This window comes from Podarcis bocagei (genome assembly GCF_964188305.1).
Source record: "Podarcis bocagei genome assembly, chromosome: 2".
NCBI lineage: Eukaryota > Metazoa > Chordata > Lepidosauria > Squamata > Lacertidae > Podarcis > Podarcis bocagei.
In genome coordinates this window covers 22,464,960-22,487,543 of record NC_138126.1, presented here as the reverse complement: position 1 = coordinate 22,487,543, position 22,584 = coordinate 22,464,960, and the positions used below count along the sequence as shown (strand labels likewise).

Below are 22,584 nucleotides of genomic sequence, written 5' to 3'. Positions count from 1 at the left end.
TGCCATTTCGAAAAGCTGTTGGCAGATAAGGAAAATTTGGAAAGTTATCTTTAAAATAACGCAGAACATGTTAACTCTATATGGGGGGAAATGGGTTTGTAGGTGGACATTTTCTTGGAATTTCCCTAATACAAACTCTTTTTCTCTTTTCCCAATTCCAGAAAAGCGGTTGGAGAAACTTATGCTAGGTTGCGAAGAGGATGCAAAGCACAAATGTGGAAGTCAGTGGAGGCACCCAAAAACTGATTTCCGTTACATATTTAGCTGCTGCTCTAATAAAGACAACTGCAATTGGAAACCCTGGATCCGTCCATGGTAACCCCTTTCTCTGGAATTGCCATAAAAGTTCATTCCATTTTCATGGAGTAATCAGGCAACTTCATTGTCAGCTCACTGTATTCCAGAGTTTTCTGTGTTCTCCTCCCATTCCCCCTCCCCATTTTGTTTGCCAACATAGAATGCAGTTACAGCACCAGCCTGCCCAGTGTGTTAAGGCAAAGCACTATCGATGGTGTTTCTGGGTCACTGTGACTTTAATCAAAAACTCCCTGTTTTCAGGTTGTGGCCCTCTTCTTCCTTTCCCTTCGGTGTTGCTGGGAGACTAATGATGAATGGTTCCTCCACATTTAGCTGGCAATACCCAAACCACTTACCTAGGAGTAAGAATCCCTGAAATAAATGGGATTGTGGCGTTTGCCCTCCTAGGTGTGTGACATCATACTGTGTTCATAAGGCAGTGGGGAAGTGAGCACAGTGGTGGCACAGGGATAAATAGACCATTAAACGTCCGGGGACCCTGTGTGATCGGCACAAAAGTGGTGTCAGCGGTGGGATTCGAACCCATGCCCCCGAAGAGACTGGAGCCTTTTGTGGCGATCACACAGGGTCCCCGGACGTTTAACGGTCTATTGATCCATGTGCCACCACTGTGCTCACTTCCCCGCTGCCAGCAACCTGTTACTTTCGGGTACACACTGAGTCCAGACAGTTGTTAAAATTGAAGCAAATAAACAAGTTTATTTTATAAGTATGAACAAGTTTATGGTTTCTCAGAATATTCTTGTCAGTTTCTTTACTTTCTTTACCAGCCTATACCTTCCTAATACCTTCTGACTGATTATATCAACTGTTTGACCGGCTCCTCTTAACCTATTCTCTCACTCTCTCACATCAGACTAGCCCAACCCACAGACTTATCCTCTCCATCTCTTCTCTAACTCCAGACTGACTTCTTAACAACTCTAACTCCTCCCCTTGGGTTCCTATTGGTTAGTCATTTTAAATTAGTTAACCCTTTCCTTATGAACCCAGTATGATGTCACACACCTAGCAGGGCAAACGCCACAGGGATGTACTTCTGTGTGGACTTGTATAGGATTGTGTTGTTCATCGGCCTTTAATCCCTGTGACAGCGTAGCAGAGGCACTTGACTAAAGCAGACAAAAGAGAGAAAGTCCTACTGAACAAACCAGTATACAACTGGTATATGCTTGGGAGCTAGTGTAGGGAGGAGATGGACCTTTAAAGCCCTAAACGGCCTCGGCCCAGTATACCTGAAGGAATGTCTCCACCCCCATCGTTCAGCCTGGACGCTGAGATCCAGCGCCGAGGGCCTTCTGGCGGTTCCCTCATTGCGAGAAGTGAGGCTACAGGGAACCAGACAGAGGGCCTTCTCAGTAGTGGCGCCCACTACTCCCTTCAGATGTGAAGGAAATAAGCAGCTATCCTATCTTTCAAAGACATCTGAAGGCAGCCCTGTTCAGGGAAGTTTTTAATATTTAACGCTGTATTGTTTTTAACACTTGATTGGGAGCCGCCCAGAGTGGCTGGGGAAACTCAGTCAGATGGGCGGGGTATAAATAATAAATTATTATTATTATTATTATTATTATTATTATTATTATTATTATTATTATTATTATTGTTATTATGGTTGATCTTGCGGCTTTTCACTGCCTTTAAAAAAACAAAAAACAAAACCCAGTGTGCATTGGTGTCTTTACAGGAAGAACTTTGATAATGAAGAAATAAGCCAGTTTGAAAAGCTGAAAAGCACGGAGGCGCCTGCGACAACATCGAAGGGACCAGTTCAGAGTTTGGATGGCAGCAGTGCCGCCATTTAAAGTCGCCTTGCGTTGGTGTTAGAAACTGGTGATTCTGAAATCCAGAATGATTCCTGCAGTTCAGTGGCGTGTCTCGGAGGCAAAACATCCTCGGCTTAAGAAATGAAAGGAAACTAATGTTTAATAAAACAATAGGCGTAATGCCGTTATATGTGTGTGTGTCTTTCTTGCATCCACTTGTCCATTAAACTTGGAGGGCCTCTGGCACCATTGATTAATGCTTAGCAACAACAGTCACCTTCAATGGCCTGGTTTGCAGTCAGCAGTCAGTTAGTGGCCCTTATTCTGATTGCCCCTGCTATGAACCTAGCAACCTTTGCTGTTATCTGCTCATTTTGATCTGATAGAAGAAAGGACATTGTGGCAGTGGTTGAGCGCCCTGGGATGGTTAGTACGAGTGGGGTGATGATCTCGTTCCTCAGGTCTTTGTAGAGAGTACAGGACAGGAGGACGTGTGCCGCTGTTTCGGTGCTACCGTCTCCACAGGGGAAAAGACGTTTCTCAGGTGGGATCTTTTGGAATCAACCCTCAAGTACCGTAGATGGCAAAACATCCAGTCTTGCAAGTGTAAAAGCACACCTGTATTTTGGGATAATAAGTTTGTGCAGATATGGGGCCAGAGAATCAAAATGGAGAGGTGGAAACTGAAGGGCAGAATTTCCTTATAGTGGCCAGGTTTTTCTGATGCTCGATATCTTTTAGACGTTGACCAATGTATTTTTTGCCCTATAGGATGCACCGTCCCATAAGGCACACCTAGTTTTTGGGGGGGGAAACAAAGGGGGAAAAATTATTCCCCCCCCCCAGGTGCGGGGCTGGGGCGGGGGAAACCCGAGCTTCCCCCGGCCCCAGAACAGGCAACTTTCTGCAAGCCATGGGAGCCCAGCGCAGGGCTCCCGCGCCTTGCGGAGAGCTGCGCGAAGTCTGGGGGCACTGAGCTCAGAGCGCCCAACCTTCGGCATGCAGGCAACTCTCCCCAAGGCTTGCGGAGAGCTGCGCGAAGCCTGGAGAGCGAGAGGGGTCGCTGCGTACCGACCCCTCTCGCTCTCCAGGCTTCAGCGAAAGCCTGCATTCGCCCCATAGGATGCACACACATTTCCCCTTCATTTTTGGAGGGGGAAAAGTGCATCCTATGGGGCGAAAAATACGGTAGACTGTTTGCTTTAGGACCACTATGCACTATTATACTAACAAACTGTGGGAGGCAGTGGAAGACAGGAGTGCCTGGCGCGCTCTTGTCCATGGGGTCACGAAGAGTCGGACACGACTAAATGACTAAACACCAACAACATGCACTATTGTTGCATCAAGAATATGCTGCAGGAGCTGGCTTTATTAAATCTGTTAATAGATGACCGTAGGAATTTATTTTTCAAGGACCTGCTAATCGTTGCCATGTCTGCAGCTAGAAACATAACAACACAATATTGTGAACAGCTACTAACTTTAAAGGGATGGTGAGACAGAATATGAAATATTGCCCTTATGGAAAAGGAGCAAAGCATCTTAGAGCATGGCTTACTCTGGGACAATCTACAAAGAGAGTGGAAGACACCTGACAGATATAAGCAATTCTAAACTACTTACAAGCATATTTTTTGACTATATCATTTACATGATTGTACAGCAGATTCATGGAATGTTTCTTGGGGGTGTGTGAGGGTATATGTTTGGTTTTTTTTGGCTACATGTATTTCTAGAAAGGGAATAATAAAGCTAATTATGATAGTAAACATGTTGCAGGAGACACCTGCATTACAACACCAGCCTAGAGGGGCCCTTAAGCCACTTCCTGCCCAGGAGGAGCCAATGGGGAGCCTGGGTGGGTGGAGTCAGCCAGAGCCAGAAGGCTCTACAAGAAGAAGACATAGCTATGTGGGTTATCACATGGGGCATGAGCAGCAGTTCCTGACAATATCTACAATTTAAATGTCAAAGGTGGGGGAAAATCAGAGATGCAAGTCCTCTTCCTTTTATGCTGGTTTTCTTCCAGGCATCAAACACTTGTCATTTTCATCACAGCAGACAAAGGCACGGCGTAGTTTTTTGTCCCCACTTATCTGTTCAATTCCGCATACCTTTGTTTTTTTGGATATGCACCTCTTATCTACATATATCAAGGCACCTCCTGGGCGGGCTGGGGAGAAAAAGGATAGGTGAAAGGACAGGATATGTCCTCAGTACAAGCAAAGTGTGAAGTGTAGCCACTAGTCTCTTTTCGGGAAATAACATATCCTCCAAGTGCCCCAATTTTCAAGTAACAGTCCCGGAATTGCAGAAGCCATCCCATTTTCTGATTTGATCCTGGAATGTCCAGAGGGATTGTAAGTACCCACAGAGTAATCCTTACCTTCGTAAAATAATATGGTCAAGCAGTATCCATCAGGGATTGTGCAGGTATGTGGAGGCCAGCACGTCCTATTGATGTCTGGATTAGTAATAGTGCAGTAATTGCATTTTATGGCTTCTGCTGCAAAAGAGACACATTGTTGTAACTCTTTCACCATCCCTAATGTGGTGTCAGGATGCTGTCAGCAGCCCCGGGCTGGTTGCCCAGGAAAGTATAAAGACAAGGAAAAGTTTCTTACCATCCTTTTTTATTTCAATCTTTAGAGAGAGAGGCTATAGAACCCAGCCTCTTGGATAATGGCGTTGTCCCGAGTGAATCTCCACCCGCCCTGTCTCTCCCACTTCCCCGTCCATCTCCTCTACTGGTGCTGCTATGTGCCCTCTGTCTTTGAGCTATTTGCTCTCCTACTTTTAAGGCTCACCAGCATCTGGAATGCTTTCCAATGACGTGTCAGCTGGGTGCTGTTCTGGCTATCCCAGCTTCTCCCCTCATCTGCCTTTGAGCTACAACCTCCCTCAAACCCCTGTTGTAAATCTAAACCATCTTCTACTTCCTCCTCCCTGGAAGGGTCAGGATGGGGAGGCAGTCTCCACCATTCCTCCTCTGCTAGTCCCAGACATGTGGGAAAGATATAAGAATAGTTTTCTTCTGCAGATGAAAGGTCCCAAACATCCACCAAGCTCAGCATCTTGTATGTGTTTTTGTAGTCACTAGCCAGATGTTTCTCCAACATATTTATTTACACCATTTCCGCCCTGAAATGTCAACACAGATAGACGTGGTCTGAGAGGGAAAGGAAGAGTTTGGGAGGATGGTGGTAGTGCCTATCCACCCATGAGGCAAGGTGAGGTGATGACCTCAGGCGGCAGGAGCCACAAGGGCAGCAGATCTGGCCTTCAAGGAATGCATTGTTCAGTACTGCTGCCGCTGCCAGAACAGCAGTGCCTCCTTGGAGCTCAGAAGCCCACCCTCAATGCCGCCTCTATTCTCTTGGCAAACTAATGCCAGCGTACTGGAAGAAGCAAAAATCACCAGTGTTGAAGCAATGATTCTTCAACATCAACTTCGTTGAACCAGTCATGTTGTGCGGATGTCTTCCAAAGCAACTACTCTATTCCGAACTTAAGAATGGAAAGCGTAATGCTGGTGGTCAACAAAAGAAGTTTAAAGACTCTGCCAAGGTAAATCCTTAACAGTGTAGTATAAACACACACAATTGGGAAACACTGGCCTGCGAGTGCCCAAATGGAGAACAGCCTTTACCAAAGGTGTTGTGGGCTTCGAAGACGTTCAAACTCAGGGAGAAAAGGAGAAACTAGCTAAGAGGAAGGCACTTTTGGCAAACCCTCACTGTGATCAACTCCCGCCCGGAAACCTATGTCCCCACTGTGGAAGGTCATGTGGATCCAGAATTGGCCTCCGCAGTCACCAATGGACCCTTTGTTAAAACTGTGTTTATGGAAGACAATCTTACTCATCTACGAGTGATCACCAAAGAAAGAGTGGCCTCTTGGGGAATAGGAGGCGCTGCTGATCTCCCTGGGTGAGAAATGGTGGGGGTTGCCCTCTGGGGTCTCCTGGACACGGCGCCTGCTTGCTGGGATTTAGAGCAGGAGGGTACTAAAAGTGATTTCCTTGAGAATGGGCTCCTTGAAACGGGGAGGAAAGTAGATTGTGCCACGTTAAATCAGAACAAATGTGGTTGTGGGATTCATGGTGGGGTAGGAGAAAAGGAGGGCTTATCAGTAGGGGAGGGAGAAAAGGGAATGTTGGATGCAAAATCATGGAGCAGGGGCTAACAGCCATGTACCCACAGGGAAACTGTGGGGAGAAGTGTCTCTGATAGAGAATCAGTGGAATGGAATGTACCAAATGCCACATCACGGGGCAGGGGATGAAAAAGATGTATCTTCATTCCAGATCTGCAAGGAACCTATCTTCTAGTCTGGCCACCTGTTTCAGACACCCGCTAAAAACATATTTCTTGCAGCAAACCTATCCAGACGCATACTTTTATTATGTCTTCACTTGTTTGAAATATTACTAATTTTATTGGTCTTTATGCATATATAGGAACAGGAAGACTAATTTTTGTTGGTCTTTCTATATATGCGTGCACACACATATTGTTAGATGAAAACTACTTAGGGATTTTTCTCTTTTGATTAAGCAATCTATGCATCTTATGGCGGACAGACCATGCAACACACACACACACACAAACTTTGCAGAAGTAGCCAGAGAACACAAATCTCACATGCTTCTTCTTGTTTGGAAGTTGAAGGGCTATGATTTCCTCTGCTTGCTCCATGCCCCTCCACTGTGCAGCTACCCCTTCTAGCTTCAACCGCAAAGGCCATAAAAACGATATTAGAGGTGTTTGACCAATCCCAGCTCCTATGCCATCCAGCAACCCTTTCAGAAATTCCTTTACAGGCCTTGTTGGGAAATGAGGTCCAAATGTGGAAAAGCAAGAAAGGCAGCAATGCCCATCAACTTTGGAGCTGTCCCTGCAAATATTTTATTGGGGGCCGAGGGGACCTGGGACCCTTCGAGTTGGCACCTATGTGTAGGTGGGACTTACCTCCTGGCATGAGGCAGAGCATAACGCAGACAGCAAGCAGCCAAGCTGGAGCCACACGAGGCTCTTGAATCTCCAGGATGAAGCTGTAACCCATTTTATAGCCCTTTGGTATGAAGAGAGAGAAAAAGAGATCGTGCCACTGGGTTCCCTTTTTTTCTTCTGTGGGCAGTCGGGTTTCTACCACCCTGGCAGCTGGGCAGCTTGGTTGGTTGAGTGGAGAAGCCTAGAAAGAGCCATCTATTATATAAGTCCAGATGAAGCCTTATTGGCTTCTCTCAGGTCACCTGATCAACCTGGGCTTGATAGCTGCAGTAACACACAATGGCGCTTTAGGACAGGCAGACGTCTGACCCTGATGACGAACCAGGTTAATCCATCCCAGTTCTACATGTGGCAGATTATATACCGTATTTTTTGCTCTATAACACGCACCTGACCATAACACGCACATAGTTTTGAGAGAAGGAAAACAAGAAAAAAATATTCTAAATGAAACAGTGGGTGTATGATTTTTGTGGTTCATGCTGCAGCCACAGACATGTGATCTGACGGTGAGTTTGGGGTGGCCCAATGCAAAAATCCTGAGGATCCATGTGGATCCATGCTTTGTAACCATGTTTTTGCACCATTGTGACCCCAGGCAACAGTGGGTGCATATTTTTTTTGGTGCAAGATGTAGCCATGGATCCTCTGCTCACGACTGCAGCAGATCCCCCTGTCATCCGTAGGCATTCGCTCCATAACACGCACAGACATTTCCCCTTACTTTCTAGGAGGAAAAAAGTGAGTGTTATGGTGCAAAAAATACAGTAGTATATCTGTGTTGTTGTTCTCTCTCTCTTATCGGATCAGCCCTTAGCAAGAACAGCATGTGTAAAAGAAACCCAGTGAGCCGTATTCACAGGTGGCTCAATTAGTACCAGGGAAGCTGAACATTTGGCTTTTAGCTCTATCAAATGGCCATCTCAGCTCTGCCCTTCACAACCATTGAGCCTCATAGATAGAGGTTTAACAGCATATAACTTAAAATATCACAAGAAAAGAAGGAAGGAGAATCAGAATCAGAGCCAACTGACCCCAAACATTCAAATCAGGGTGTATGTAGAAGACAGCAGGGAAGAACACAGGGCCTGGGTAATAATAATAATAATAATAATAATAATAATAATAATAATAATAATAATAATAATACCCCACCCATCTGGCTGGGTTTCCCCAACCACTCTGGGCAGATTACAGCACATATAAAACATAATTTGTGTGGTGAGAGGTGATTCTTATGGTATTGGGGTCTTGAGCAGCATAAGGCTGCATAGATCAAACCTAGCACTTTTAATTAGGCATGGAAATTAACTGGTAGCCAGTATAGTCAGGCCAGGAAAGGCCAGGCCTTACATTGCTTAGACCAGACCATATGTCTTGAGCCAAGGCAGCTGAAAGGCCATGTAAATGCCGGTGCAATTTTGCCTTTTGGCAACATAAATGATTCTCCATGGAGCCTAAGGCTATCATACCTGCTAATCACAATGCCTGTATGGTATCTGGGGTACTATCTCTCTCTCTGCATACCTGTTGCTGGAGATCGTAAGTGAGAGAGTGCAATTATGCCCCACTTGTGGACTGCCCATGGGCAGGGAGTGAGCAGGATGGTGGACTGCACAAGCCTTTGGCTGGATCCACCTGAGCTCAACTTGTATGTTTGTATAAGTGATTTAGATCTGCACTGCAACCCTATGCCTGTTTACTCAGAAATCAGTGGGGCTTAGTCACCCACATTGTGTAGGATTGCAGCTGGGTTGTGTTGTGTGCAGTACCAGATCAGCTCTTAGTGAGCATGGGTCAAATGAATCCAGTTCCGTTTGAACAGTCTTCACAGGTGGCGCAATGAGTACAAGGGAAGCCAAATATTTTGTTTCTGGTCTATCAAATGGTCATCTCAGTTCTGTCCACTGAGCCTCATCACTGGATACACTTCAAGGCACATGGAAATTCTGTGCTTGGGTTGTGATGTTGTGTGTGTGTGTGTGTTTTAAAAAAGCCTAAAAGCTCCCATTCACTGCAGTCACTGCATATTGATTGCTCTGCTTTGTAAACCTAACGCTTGAAATGTGGGATGATAATAACAGAACAGAACATTTAGGGAGAGCCAGACAAGAAGATGGAATCTTGCAGCATGACTTTGATCCAGAACAGGCTGGTAATGTGTACACAGAGTAGGTGCACGCATTAGATTTTATTTTGGGAGGCAAATGTGGTAAATATAAATATAGAGGTATATAGAAATTTGAAATATAATTGATTTAATTGAATATTTGGGTTCCAGGAAAGATAAACAAGCAGCTTTGATATTTATAGATGCTGAGAAGGCATTTGATAATGTGTCTTGGTATTTTATGAAAAGAAACTTAGAACTTATGAATATGGGTCCAACGTTTCTTAATGGTATTCAGGCTATTGACTCTGAACAATATGCTAAGTTATCAGTCAATAGAACACTGACCGACAAGATTGAGATTACAAAAGCAAGTAGACAGGGGTGCCCGTTGTCACCATTATAACAGTCCTTGAGGTCCTGACAAGAAACTTAGAAGCAACTAAGGAAATAAAGGGGATTGGTATTGGTTGAAAAGAATATAAATTAAAGGCCTTTGCTGATGATCTAGTACTGACATTAGAACCACTGATATCCAGCACAGTGGAAGCACTGGAGAAAATAGAAGAATTTGGGCAATTAGCGGGTTTTATACTCAATAAATCCAAAACAAAATTATTAACTAAGAATATGGATAGTAAGGAAATAGAGGAACTGCAACAGAAAACAGGAATGATGATAGCAAAAAAAAAAAAAAGAGAGTAAAATATCTGGGAGTCTGGCTCACATCTAAAAATATAAATCTGTATAAGGATAATTATGAAAAAGTGTGGAATGAAGTCAAAAGATATTTGGAAATTTGGGGAAGAATGAAATTATCATTTACGGGAATAATTTCTGCTACAAAAATGAGCGTGCTACCAAGAATGTTATTTTTATTTCAAACAATCCCGATTATCACCGGAACAGGACAATTCAATATATGGCAAAAGAGACTTTCGAAATTTGTCTGGCAAGGGAAGAAACCGAGAATTAAGTATAAGCTTTTGACAGATGCTTTTGACCTATGAAGAAGAGGTTAACCTGCAAAAGAAGGCTTAACTGAGGGAGGGCAGGGGAGGAGAAGCTCTGGAGCTGACTGAGGATTCCCAAGTAAGTTCTGCCCTCTATTGTGTGGGCAGGGCGGTCCCTCCCTGGCCAAATCTCCTGCCAACGTGTCCCCAGCCAGGATAGGATAACTGGCAGAGGTAGGAGGAGACCTCCAGGTGTCCAGCTGCGGGTGGTGGTGGTGGTGAAGCCAGGTTGTACTGCCAGGAGCAGCATAGGTCCAGGAGTGTGAGCTCCATAACAGAGTCCACAGCAGCAAGAGGTCAGGTCAGTTTCTCCTTCTCCATGCCAACAGGCTGGACGATGTGTTATGGCTTCACCCTGCAGACCCAGAGGCCACACTTGGCTAAGCTTTGGCTACTTGCTGCCTGTGTTACCCTCTGCTTTGCGCTAGGAGGTAAGTCCCGCTTATGAGATAGGAGGGGAGTTACAACACCAGTGCTCGGAATCCCTTTTTTTTTGGGGGGGGATACTTTTTCAGAAAGTCAGCAGGTGCTGAAAAGACAGCAGAGGTGGCAACCGCCTAAAAATGGAGGGGAGGGAATTCCAAAGGGTAGGCAGGTGCCACAACACACCAAAGACCTAAATGGTGTGGAACGGACCTCCTGATAACATGGTCCCTTGCAGGAGGTTCTCTCTAGGAGAATGCAGTGATACGTTGGGTATGGAGGGGAGGAGGAGACCTCCAACTAGTGGGGATTGTTCCAACTATTATTTGAGCCTTTTATTCTTCATGTTAGTAACGTATTTTTTATTTTTATTGATTACGGTAAGGTCCCAGGGTGAGCCACTGACATCTAAAAACAGAAGCTGCTCTGGAAAGTTTGGAGAAAGCCCTGAAACAGATTTTGTGTTTCCCTGGGGGGATTTCAAAGGTGCAAGGAGAAATCTGTGTGCCGATGAAGCAATCTGCTTAGTACTGCTGCCCCATAATAATAACAATAACAATAATTTATTATTTATATCCTGCCCATCTGGCTGAGTTTCCCCAGCCACTCTGGCCGGCTCCCAGCATTAAAAACATGCCATGTTTAAGTGGATCAGGTCCAACATGGTTTCTTTAAACTAAAATTTGAAGCAAGCTTGCAGTTTTAAACTATGCACACTTAATTTCACACACAATTCTCAAGCATCCAGCTCCTCCTGTTCTGCAGCCTCCTTTGTACCTGGGTTTTCACTATGCCTTTCCCTCCCTACTCCTTTTCTGCCGACCTCTCGCCCAAGACACCGGAATGGATTAAGTTTGAGAACCAAGGTACCACTGTAGATAGATCGATAGATGATAGATATATGATAGATAGATAGATGATAGATCGATAGATGATAGAGATAGATAGATGATAGATAGATAGATAGATAGATAGATAGATGATAGATAGAGATAGATAGATAGATAGATAGATAGATAGATAGATAGATAGATAGATAGATAGATAGATAGATGATAGATAGATAGATGATAGATAGATGTAGATCGATAGATGATATAGATAGATAGATGATAGATAGATAGATAGATAGATAGAGATAGATAGATGATAGATAGATATAGATAGATGGTAGATAGATAGATAGAAAGATAGATAGATAGATAGATAGATAGATAGATAGATAGACAGGTAGATATAGACCGATAGATGATAGATAGATATAGATAGATGATAGAAAGATGATAGACAGACAGCCAGATAGACAGATAGATAGGTGATAGATAGATAGGTGATAGATAGATAGATAGATAGATAGATAGATAGATGATGATAGATGATGATAGATGATGATAGATGATGATAGATGATAGATAGATAGATAGATAGATCAAATGGCACAATCTATTTTCTCCCCCCTTTCAAAGAACCCACTTTTAGTACACTTCTTCCCCTTAGCTAGCTATTTCCCTTTCACATACCCCAAAAACTCAAGAAGACACATGCGCTTTGGAAACAGGGATTTGCTTTTATAGCTCAGCTCCCATTCAAGGGGCTTAGAATTTTCCCCAAGGTCTGCTATCAGCCCCTGAATGGGCAGGGCAGAAATGTTGCAAATAAATTTGTGGGAGGGTTCTGGGAAGCACCCAGCTTGTCGCTGCAAAAAACGAGACGGTGAGCTTGGTGGATGTCTGGGGCTGCTCTTCTGGCACAGCAGAACTCTTCTTAGACCCTTCTCACCTAGGCAGGTTGCTTGCCAGGAAGAGCTGAAATGAGGCATTTCTTTTACAGCAGTAGCAATCAACTGCCAGGTCTGCAAACTGGTGCCGGAGGTGAGCATGCAGTGCTGGCCTAGAAGAAGCAATTGCACAATGACGGATGGATATTGCTTGCAGTTAATAACTATTGATGGTAAGGATTCTGTCGAGGGTGCTTGCTATTGTCTCTGCTCCAAACCCTAAAACAGCTGTGGAGAAGCTTTGGCTCTCCAGGTGTTGTTTTAATTTCAGTCCACCATTCTGACTTTTTGTATGTTTTGAATTATTGCTGGGGTGGGTGGCACTGTGGTCTAAACCACTGAGCCTCCTGGGCTTGCCGATCAGAAGGTCGGCGGTTTGAATCCCTGTGACGGGGTGAGCTCCTGTTGCTCTGTCCCAGCTCCTGCCAACCTAGCAGTTCGAAAGCACACCAGTGCAAGTAGATAAATAGGTACCTCTGTGGCAGGAAGATAAACAGTGTGTCCATATGCTCTGGTTTCTGTCAGTGTCCCATTGCACCAGAAGCGGTTTAGTCCTGCTGGCCACATGACATGGAAAGCTGTCTGTGGACAAACACTGTCTCCCTCGGCCTGAAAGCGAGATGAGCGCCACAACCCCATAGTCATCTTGGACTGGACTTAACTATCCAGGGGTCCTTTACCTGTGGTGGTGGGAGGAGACCAGCAGTACCTCCTAATTACTGAGAGTGGAGGCAGTATGGTGATGGGAGCTGCCAAGGAGGAGCCATATGTGGCCTTCAAAGTGCATGCTGCAGCTGTCATTGGCACCGTGGGAGCAGTGGTGGGTGATGGAGGCCAGTTCTGCTGCCCCCGTGGATCCTGCCGCCTGAGGCGGTTACCTCCCCTTGCCTCATGGGTGGACCAGCCTGGCTTAGCATTCTACTTGTACCGAGGACGTATCCTGCACGTTCATTTGGCCTTTGTCTCCACAGCCGAAACAGATACCATAAAACATATACGTAGGAACTGCATTTCCAAAGCCACAAAGAAGTGCAGGCGCAAATTCCTGAGCGACGACAGAAAAGAAATCTACGCTTTTGCCTGCTGTGATGAAAATGGGTGTTTGATGCCTCATGGAATGGTCCAGTGAAGTGTATAGTGAAGATGATCCGAACATAAAAGCTTCCAGACATATGGCAACCCCAGTTTTTGTTCAGATGTGCTCTTGTGAGTTGTATCTGAGGTAGTGCTAAGTTAAGTGTCCTGCCAGTGCAAGGACTTCCACTTTTGCAATAAGGCTCCCTCCTATGTGACCATTGCATACGTTCTAGGGGTTCCCTCAGCCGTCTGGAACAAATTTGGGGGCAGCGCAGGGTTTGCAGTCTCTCCTCTCTCTTTCTCTGAAGGAATAAATCTTTCCCTTGTTTCTGTTCGTTGATGTTGTATAGGAAAACCAGCATAAAGCGTTTGTATTGCAATAATAAAACTCTATATGCTTATGTGGTGTTGGTGGTGGAGGCAGTCGTCGTGGCAGCTCTTCACTTGGGCATGACACCAGGAAGAGGATGGCACATTGCATAATAATAATAATAATAATAATAATAATAATAATAATAATAATAATAATAATAATTTATTCATACCCCGCCTATCTGGCTGGGTTTCTCCAGCCACTCTGGGCAGCTTCCAACGGAATATTAAAATACAATAACCTATTAAACATTAAAAGCTTTCCTAAACAGAGCTGCCTTCAGATGCCTTCTAAAAATCTGGTAGTTGTTTTTCTTTTTGACATCTGATCAGAGGGTGTTCCACAGGGCGGGTGCCGCTACCAAGAAGGCCCTCTGTCTGGTTCCCTGTAACTTGGCTTCTCACAGCGAGGGAACCGCCAGAAGGTCCTCGATGCTGGACCTTAGTGTCCGGGCAGAACGCTGGAGGTGGAGACGCACCTTCAGGTATACTGGACCGAGGCTGTTTAGGGCTTTAAAGGTTAGCACCAATACTTTGAATTGTGCTCGGAAATGCACAGGAGGCTGTTGCAAGCTGTCACCAGCATCGGGAAACACTGAAAGGGTGGGGAGCTGGCATAGATTAATCCCTTCATGGGAGAGCAGCACCTTGAATTTAGCTACCTGTGGCATTCAGATTGCTAAAAGTTAGAAGTATCCTGAAAATACAGGGGAAAACAAAGCACACTACAATATGGGCAGAGTGTGTTAGGGGAAAGAGTTCAATGAATTGAGGGCAAGAAGTTTCCCACAGCAATGAGGTTAGTGCTATGTCACTGTGAAGAGTGCCCCTTCCCCAAGGTGGTAATGAAGAGGGCTGTCAGCAGGGGTGGGGAGGCTCCAGCTGGGGGAATCCCCAGAGGAGGAAGGCTCAGAGTCCGGGGATTGGTGACACAGAGGTCAAACGGAGAAGATTGGTGAGAGGAGGTGTCCGAAGCTAAAGGGGCAACAGGGTTTAGTGAGCGAGAAGAGCCTGTGACAGGGAGCAGTTCAGACTCCAAGGCTGAAGCAAAGGACGGCAGTGGTGATCAAGGGACTGCTGAAGAAGCCGGGGAGTCTTCTCCTCCAGCTGTGACAAGCTCCCCTCCTCCTGGGCCTCCAAGAATGCTGAAATGTGGCACAGAATTTTTTTATTTTATATTTTAAAAAAGCATGCCCATCCACTTGCCTGCCAAGACCACTGCATGCCACTGGGCCCACACAGAGACCACTCACATAGACATCCCCACACAGCAAAGTAACGCACAGACCTTTGTTCACATCAGAGTTCTTTTAATACAGCATCTTCCTTAGACTGCATTCAAAGGCAGTGGTCTCTGTCATTACAGCAGTGGAGCTCATGCAATTGCTTTACACTATGGTGGACCTTTCGAGTTCTGCAGCCTCTGGCATAGAAGCCGCATCGTTTGTAGTAGCGCAACACATGTTTAGTTACCACTGGGAAGAGAAAGAAAAGTATCTGGGTTACTGTTAGAATCTAGCGAAAGATGCGTGATGGAAGGATCCGCTCATGGCAAGGTCCCCACCAGGGACAGCTGGGGAAACTTGGGGTCTGTGCTGAAAGGCAGGTTTTTGCTACCACTGTTCCCAGGTACAGCAACCGACACCCCCATTTATCCTCAAGAATGAATGGAAATTTCCCATGACATTAGGTGAAGCATTGCAACTCGGATGCCACTGGCTAGAGGGCCCAACCTGACCTCTGACTTGAGATACCTCAGCCAGGTGGTCTGTATCACATGGACTTATCCAGGATCCTTTCTGTGCCTTGGCATGCTAGAGTTTGACTGGAGAATTATAAGTAAACTTAGAAAACTCATGTTTTTCCTACTGCTTGCAGGTATTGTTGGTTCAAAGAATTTCCAGGGGAATACGTTCCGTCATGTGACTGAGGGCTTGGAATCAGGTTTCGCATTAGCGTAGCTTAGAGCTCCCATTGGAACGAGGTGCTTCTCTCGTAGTTCTTGTTCTGCTGAAATTGCAAGATCCCCGACCTCCTCTGCACCCAGTCATACTAGCCATGCCCCTCCACCCACCCATGGGAATGCACTGAAAATAAGGGGGAGAGAAAGACAAGAAGGACCACTCACTTGAAGTGATTCTGTACAAGACGCAGGCTGGAGGATGTCCTGTACGTGGATCATCAGGGCATTTTTGTACATATGGGGGAACTGGTACACACGGCTGTCCTTCACCCTCTGAATCGCACACACTACAGATTATGGCATTTGCTGTCAATGGAAGAAGAAAGAAAGAAAGAAAGAAAGAGAGAGAGAGAGAGAGAGAGAGAGAGAGAGAGAGAGAGAGAGAGAGAAAGGCATCTGCTGTAAGAAAGGCTTTTCTATTTACATGTCTTGTCCCTCCCTGGGCTTCTAAGTCACCAAACTAGTTGTTTCCTTCAAAGAAGAAAAATGCTGATCAGAAAGTTCTGGGACATGATCCATGAAGAAATAAAAAAGTTACTAAGAACTTCACATAGCAAAAGACCAGAAACATACGTTTTGGGAGTATTGAATAGTGATATTTCTAGAGAAAATACTACGTGACATCAGCGGCGAGAATCCTGGTGGCTAAGTACTGGAAGGGTACCCAGGTACCGACCAAAGCAGAATGGTTATGTAAATTATGTGAATATTTGGAACTGGCCAAATTGACAGATATAATAAGACTAAAGGCAATGAATACAGTCAAGAAGGAAAGGAAGTGCTTGAATGATTATTTAGAAAGACAAGGTTCTAAAGTAAAAATTTGGCTGTCTAGAATGACCTCGTGAATGGAAAAGGGGAAACATACATATATGCATATATATATCAATCAATATATTGAAAGTAATACTGAAATACAGATAAAATATGAAATGTGAAAGGAAGTGTTGTGAGAGTGATGGAAGTCTATTACAATTATTATTTTATAAAATAGTGTTTATTGTATTGAAATATTATATTTCCTTTATTCTTTTACGGTCTACTTTGCTTTTTTCCCCTTTCCCCCTTTATTTTTCTCTTTTTCTTTATCATATTCTTTATGTATGGCTTGGTATTGATGTGTTTACTTTGCAATAAAAATTATAAAATAAAAATAAAAATGTTGAGATGCCCTGAGTCTAAAAAGGACACTGAGGGTTCTTACAGAAGGTGTAAATGGAGCCCCACGGAGTTCCGCAGAACGTGATTGGCTGCGTCTCAGGCTGCCTACAACCAGGAGGACCCTCCACTCTGCCACATCCCTATAACAGGCATCTGAGGGTGCAGCCAGCTCCAGCATTGTAGAGACTTTGCAGAAAGGGTCCTCTAGTGAGCCTCCTGAGAGTGGCAGGTGCCAAGCAGCAGCTTAGAGTTGCCATATTTCAAAAAGTAAAAATCTAGACACCAAAGTTGTAGAGCTATTATTCTTATTATTATTAGTGAGGTTTGTTGAGCTTTTGGGACAAATTTGCACAAAAAGAGAGAAAAGAATAATGATGTTTTTGAGCTATTTTTAAGGAAAATTGCCCAAAACGATAATGCTGACATGGGTTGCCATATGTCTGGATTTTCACTGACATTTTAGTGATTTCTGCTGGGACACTGCTTCCGACGTATGGCAACCCTACAACAGCCGTATGGGCAACATCAACAGATGTTAACACCAGAGAGTTTGCACCAACTGGGGTGTGTGTGTGTGTGTGTGTGTCACTGCAGCTATGATAGGAGGAGCACTGTCTGCAGCTGCCATTGTAAGCTGTCCAGTTTATGCAAACAATTAAACATTTTTTCAAAAATAGTTGTTGAACTGCTTGGGGAGCGGAAAGGCTGCACTTATGACTATTGCAAACTACTTTGTTTTTAAAAATCAAATGTTTTAACAAGTAAATAAATAAAGTTAAAATAAGCCCCCCCCCCGCCCTGTGCAATAGAGCATCATTCCCCTGAAAAACTTTCTGAAGTTGGGACCGTGCAGGGATTACAAGGACAGGAGACATAGCGGGATCTGTGGAAATCATCTCTGCCAATACCCTGACCCAAGCATGGTGGGTGATAATTCCTGTATAGATCTGACACTTAATAGCATCCAAGCCTTTCTCGAGGCAACGTTTGCATTATTTCCAAAGTTAGCCTTTCAATCATTATCCCCAAATAGGTGCCAGAGCTAAAAAGAGAAAGAAAATAGCTTACGGGTTCGCCAGTTCTTAGGAAGATAGGTGGTGGACATACAGCACATTTGAACTGGTGGCCTACCATGTTTTTCCATTGGCAGGTGGGACTTACCTCCACAGCTGAGGCAGAGCAAAAGACAGACTCCAAGCAGCCAGACCTGAGCCAAGCGTGGCTTCATGTTAGCAAGGAAAAAGCTGTGTCTGATTAGAAAGACTGTTTTGAAGAGTGATTGCTTGGAGACAGAGGACTAGGCTTCCTGGTAATAAGGAGGAGGAAGAGCTCAAATACTTCTCTCCGTCTGAGGCTCAATACTGTCATTATATAAGGCCGAGAGGGGCCTTCTTGGCTGCTCAACCCATTCTAATGGGCTTCAAGGTACAAGAGGGCTCTGGGGTGGCTCTGAAGAGCAGCAGAGATGTGGGTGTTGGTTCCTTGAGCCATTAAGTGCATCGTGTCCTGATTGTTTAACAAATGTTAATGGGATGTGGGTTCAGCTGGATGCTCTACAGAATGTTCCATACCTCAGTGGTCCTCTGATGCTATCTTTTGTGGAGGCATGCCCGTTCCTTTTAATGGGTTCTCTGCCCAGCTCCACATTTCCTGGTTGACGGAGCCACGCAAACCAAAAGAGGAGCATGGTGCATCAGAGTAGGCAAGTTCAGAAGCTGATTGGGCTCTGAGGCCCAGAGCATACAGCTTTTAATTTTAACAATGCTAAGTGATTGTGATACCCCAGTAAAAAGGTAAAAGGTAAAGGACCCGTGGATGGATAAGTCCAGTCAAAGACAACTATGGGGTTGAGGCACTCATCTCACTTTCAGGCCGAGGGAGCCGGCGTTTGACCACAGACAGCTTTCCAGGTCATGTGGCCAGCATGACAAAACCGCTTCTGGAGCAACAGAACAACACGACAAAAGCCAGAGCACACGGAAACACCACGTACAGTGGTACCTCGTGTTACAGAAGCTTCAGGTTACAGACACTTCAGATTACAGACTCCGCTATCCCAGAAATAGTACCTTGGGTTAAGAAATTTGCTTCAGGATGAGAACAAAAATCGTGCGGCGGCAGCGCAACAGCAGCGGGAGGCCCCATTAGCTAAAGTGGTACCTCAGGTTAAGAACAGTTTCAGGTTAAGTACGGAGCTCCAGAAAGAAATAAGTTCTTAATCCGAGGTACCAATGTACCTTCCCCCCACAGTGGTACCTATTTATCTGTTTGCATTGGTGCACTTTCAAACTGCTAGGTTTGCAGGAGCTGGGACTGACCCAACTCAAGATTCTGAATGTCCTAGAGGTAAAGGAAAAGGTGCCCCTGCCCGTACGGGCCAGTCTTGACAGACTCTAGGGTTGTGCGCTCATCTCACTCTAGAGGCCAGGAGCCAGCACTCTCAGCAGACACTTCCGGGTGACGTGGCCAGTGTGACGAAGCTGCTCTGGTGAACCGGCACCAGAGCAGCACACGGAAACGCCGTTTACCTTCCTTCTATATAGCGGTACCTATTTATCTACTTGCACTTAAGGGTGCTTTCGAACTGCTAGGTGGGCAGGAGCTGGGACCGAACTGTTGAATGGTTTCTTTACATGTAAGGGTTCATTATTGTTCCACCCACTGTGTGTGTCTTTAAGGGGCCAGAGCAAGGGCCAGAGCAAACTAACGAGACCCAGCTTTACAGCTGTGAAACATAGCAGGTGCTGCTCAGTTGTACTGATTAAACTATGCCAGCAATTGGGTAGAGTATATAAGGAGCAGCACCTAGCTCTCCCATTACCCTGGGGGATGGGTTGGTGGTTGGGTCTGGTTTGTTGATGTATTTAGTGTAAATGGAGTTTTTGTTTTTCTTATTAAAACCTTCTTTAAGTTATTTCTGAGTCCCTTTTTAATGCATGGTCTCCCCAGCAAGCCCTCTGCAGCGCTACCATACTGCAAAAAGCCAACACGAACGACGGGAGCTCACCCCGCCACGGGGATTCGAACCGCCAACCATGCGATCGGCAAGTCCTAGGCACTGAGGTTTTACCCACAGCGCCACCCGCGTCCCTACAATGTCCTAGAGCTCAGCTCCCAAATGATGCTGTCTTACATGGGAAGGAAGTGTATTCCTTTCACTTAACAAGACTTTCATTATATGAGGCTCAGAGGCACCTAATTTGTGCCTCAGGCTCACCTACAAGAGGACTCTGGGCTGGCTCTGAAGAGCAGCAGAGATGTGGGTGGTAGTTCCTTGAGCCGTTAAGTGCATCGTGTCCTGATTGTTTAACAAATGCTAATGGGATGTGAGTTTAGCTGGATGCTATACAGAATGTCCCAGACCTCAGTGGTTCTCTGATGCTATCTTTTGTGGAGGCATGCCCTTTCCTTTGAATGGGTTCTCTGCCCAGCTCCACATTCTTTGGTTGACTGAGCCACACAAACCAAAACAGGAGCATAGTGTGCAAGTACAGTAGCTGATTTGGCTCTGAGGCCTAGAACGTACAGCTTTTAATTTCAACAATCCTAAGTGCTTGTGATACCCCAGTAAAAAGGTAAAGGACCCCTGGACGGTAAAGTCCATTTGAAGGCAACTATGGACTTCCGGAGGCGGCGCAAAACAGCAATGGCGGTCCTCTTCGGTCTCTGAAGAGGGGCTCCGCGGAAAAGGGTCGTGCGCTGCGGCACAGCAACGACCCATTAAGAAAAACCATGGGCAGAGTGAGCTCGTGGCCGTGGGACTCGGCGGGCACCAGGAGCGACCCCAGAAATGGTGAAGGAGCCTCGTAAGGGGCTCCGGAACGTGGAAGGGGGAGCGGTGCTGTGAGTTCATCGCTCTTTCTCCGGAAGCGAAGCCGCGCGGCTGCTGCTGATGAGCGCTGTCCTTTCTTCCTGGAACATCAGGCTACAAAATTCTACACCCGTGAGTAAGGATTTACAAGAATTTATTTGAGACAAAATTTCCTTAAAATTTGGCTGAAAACGGGAGGCGAAAACAGGAAGTCCGCCTTCCGACTCTGCTAAGATCAAAGCAAAAACTTTTGCAAGCGGGGAGCGCTTTGAAAAGGATTATAAAAGGAAGCTGTCATAATCGCGCAAGTTGGAATTTGTTTACCTGAAAGGGAAAAGGACTAAGCTGTTGGTGAGTGATCTGATTTGAACTGAAACTTTTCCTCTCCCTTTTTTAAGTGGATTACAAAAGCTAAATAACCAAATGTTGGGGCTGCCAGGAAAATAAGAACTGTCAAACTGCAGAAACTGTAACTAAAAGTGGATGTGCTACTGTTTGAGCGTTATTGGGTACAAATAAGAGACTGCTACTTGCACCATTACTGAAACTTTGTTGTACTTTGGGAAAGCTCTTTAAATATAAAGGGACATTGAAGGTACCTCTTTAATCTTTTTTCCTTTTTGGGCTGCTGTTTAATGGTGGAAAAAGTTTGTTTTCTCACTGAGTTACTGGGGAGCTCCCTCTAGTGGATTTAGGACTAATAAATCTCTGGGAACTGCATATTATTTGGACTATCTTCTTGGTGGTTGTTTACATTCTGGATTATTTTTCCCATGGGACTTACAATTTGACCTTGACACATAGACAGCTGTGGAATGAGTGGCACAAGGAAAGCAAGGGCAGCCAAAATGAAAGCAGAACAGCAACTGCTACAAACAACATTGACTGCACAGCCACGTAGATCATCTGTTCCTACTATTTCTACTACTTTAACACTGAAAGAAGGAGAAGTTGCTCAGTCAGCCCAAGAGCCAGCTTTAAAAGATATGGCTTCAGGAGGGATTGACCCTGTTTCTAAACAAATTTTGGACCAGCTGGCAGCTTTAAACACAAAGTTTGACCAAGTCACAACCACTATCAATAAGCTGACTGAACAAGTCTCCCAAAATACACAAGTAATTGGGAACCTTCAAACAACAACTTTAGAAAATCGGAAACTGGCTGAACAAGCAAATCAAAAAGCAGAAGAAGCTAATAAGAAGGCTGAGGAAGTAAGAAGGGAAGTAAGGCCATTGTGCAGGCAAATCAGTGAACAGCAGGCCTATCTGTCTATGGTGGAACTGAAAAATCGGGAAAATAATCTTAGAATTCGAGCAATACCAGAACTTGAACAAGACGATTTGATTGGTTTTTTGACATCAGAATTATCAAAGTTCTGGGCCATAGAAGAAGATAAGGACTTTAAAATTGTCACCGCTTTTAGATTGGGAAGAGTGGTGAGGAAGGACAGAGCTAGAGATTGCCTGATCATTTTGAGATCTAGGCAAGAAAGCGACAAAATATTAGGCCTACATTTCAAAAAAGCATTGGTGATTCAGGGTAAAAAAGCAGAAATCTACAGAGATATCCCGAAACAACTTTTGGATTTAAGAACTACATATAAGGACCTAGCAGGACTACTGAGAAACAACACAATTCCTTATAGGTGGGAATTCCCCCAAGGATTCTTTCATTTTTAAAGGAAAAAAAAGTTAAAATCAGAACAGCAGAAGACCAACTAAAATTCTTGAACGACTACGGAGAGGACCTTCGGAAAGGAGTAGCAGGAGCCGGGCCAT

The 22,584-nt window shown here is 45.0% G+C and overlaps 1 protein-coding gene and 2 long non-coding RNA genes across 8 annotated transcripts in view; 2 read left to right on the top strand and 1 right to left on the bottom strand.

The window, feature by feature from the left end:
- The window catches only part of LOC308581163 (uncharacterized protein), a 58,614-nt gene extending 56,364 nt beyond the window's left edge, over nt 1–2,250 (top strand). For 4 of the 5 annotated variants that reach the window (XR_014004880.1, XR_014004881.1, XR_014004882.1 and 1 more), the window contains 2 exons: nt 162–315; nt 2,006–2,250. Coding sequence is in view for 2 of the 5 variants with exons in the window: in XM_081183679.1 (XP_081039805.1) it covers nt 162–315; nt 2,006–2,123 (272 nt within the window). In the remaining 3 variants the exon portion in view is untranslated. The remainder of the gene's footprint in view (nt 1–161; nt 316–2,005) is intronic. The other variant, XM_081183680.1, reaches the window with a different exon arrangement.
- Nucleotides 2,251–3,636: 1,386 nt separating this feature from the next.
- Nucleotides 3,637–13,616, top strand: LOC308579934. Of its 2 annotated transcripts, XR_014004647.1 has the most exons (4): nt 3,637–4,061; nt 10,529–10,653; nt 12,476–12,595; nt 13,394–13,616. It is a non-coding gene; the product is annotated as an uncharacterized lncRNA (long non-coding RNA). The 2 variants fall into 2 exon arrangements; XR_014004648.1 differs by lacking the exon at nt 3,637–4,061 and having other exon boundaries at nt 10,419–10,653; nt 13,394–13,609.
- LOC308579935 lies at nt 4,055–7,196 on the bottom strand. The gene is made up of 3 exons (XR_014004649.1): nt 7,058–7,196; nt 4,474–4,593; nt 4,055–4,260 (listed from the first exon to the last, which is right to left on the bottom strand). It is a non-coding gene; the product is annotated as an uncharacterized lncRNA (long non-coding RNA).
- Nucleotides 13,617–22,584: the final 8,968 nt, after the last annotated feature.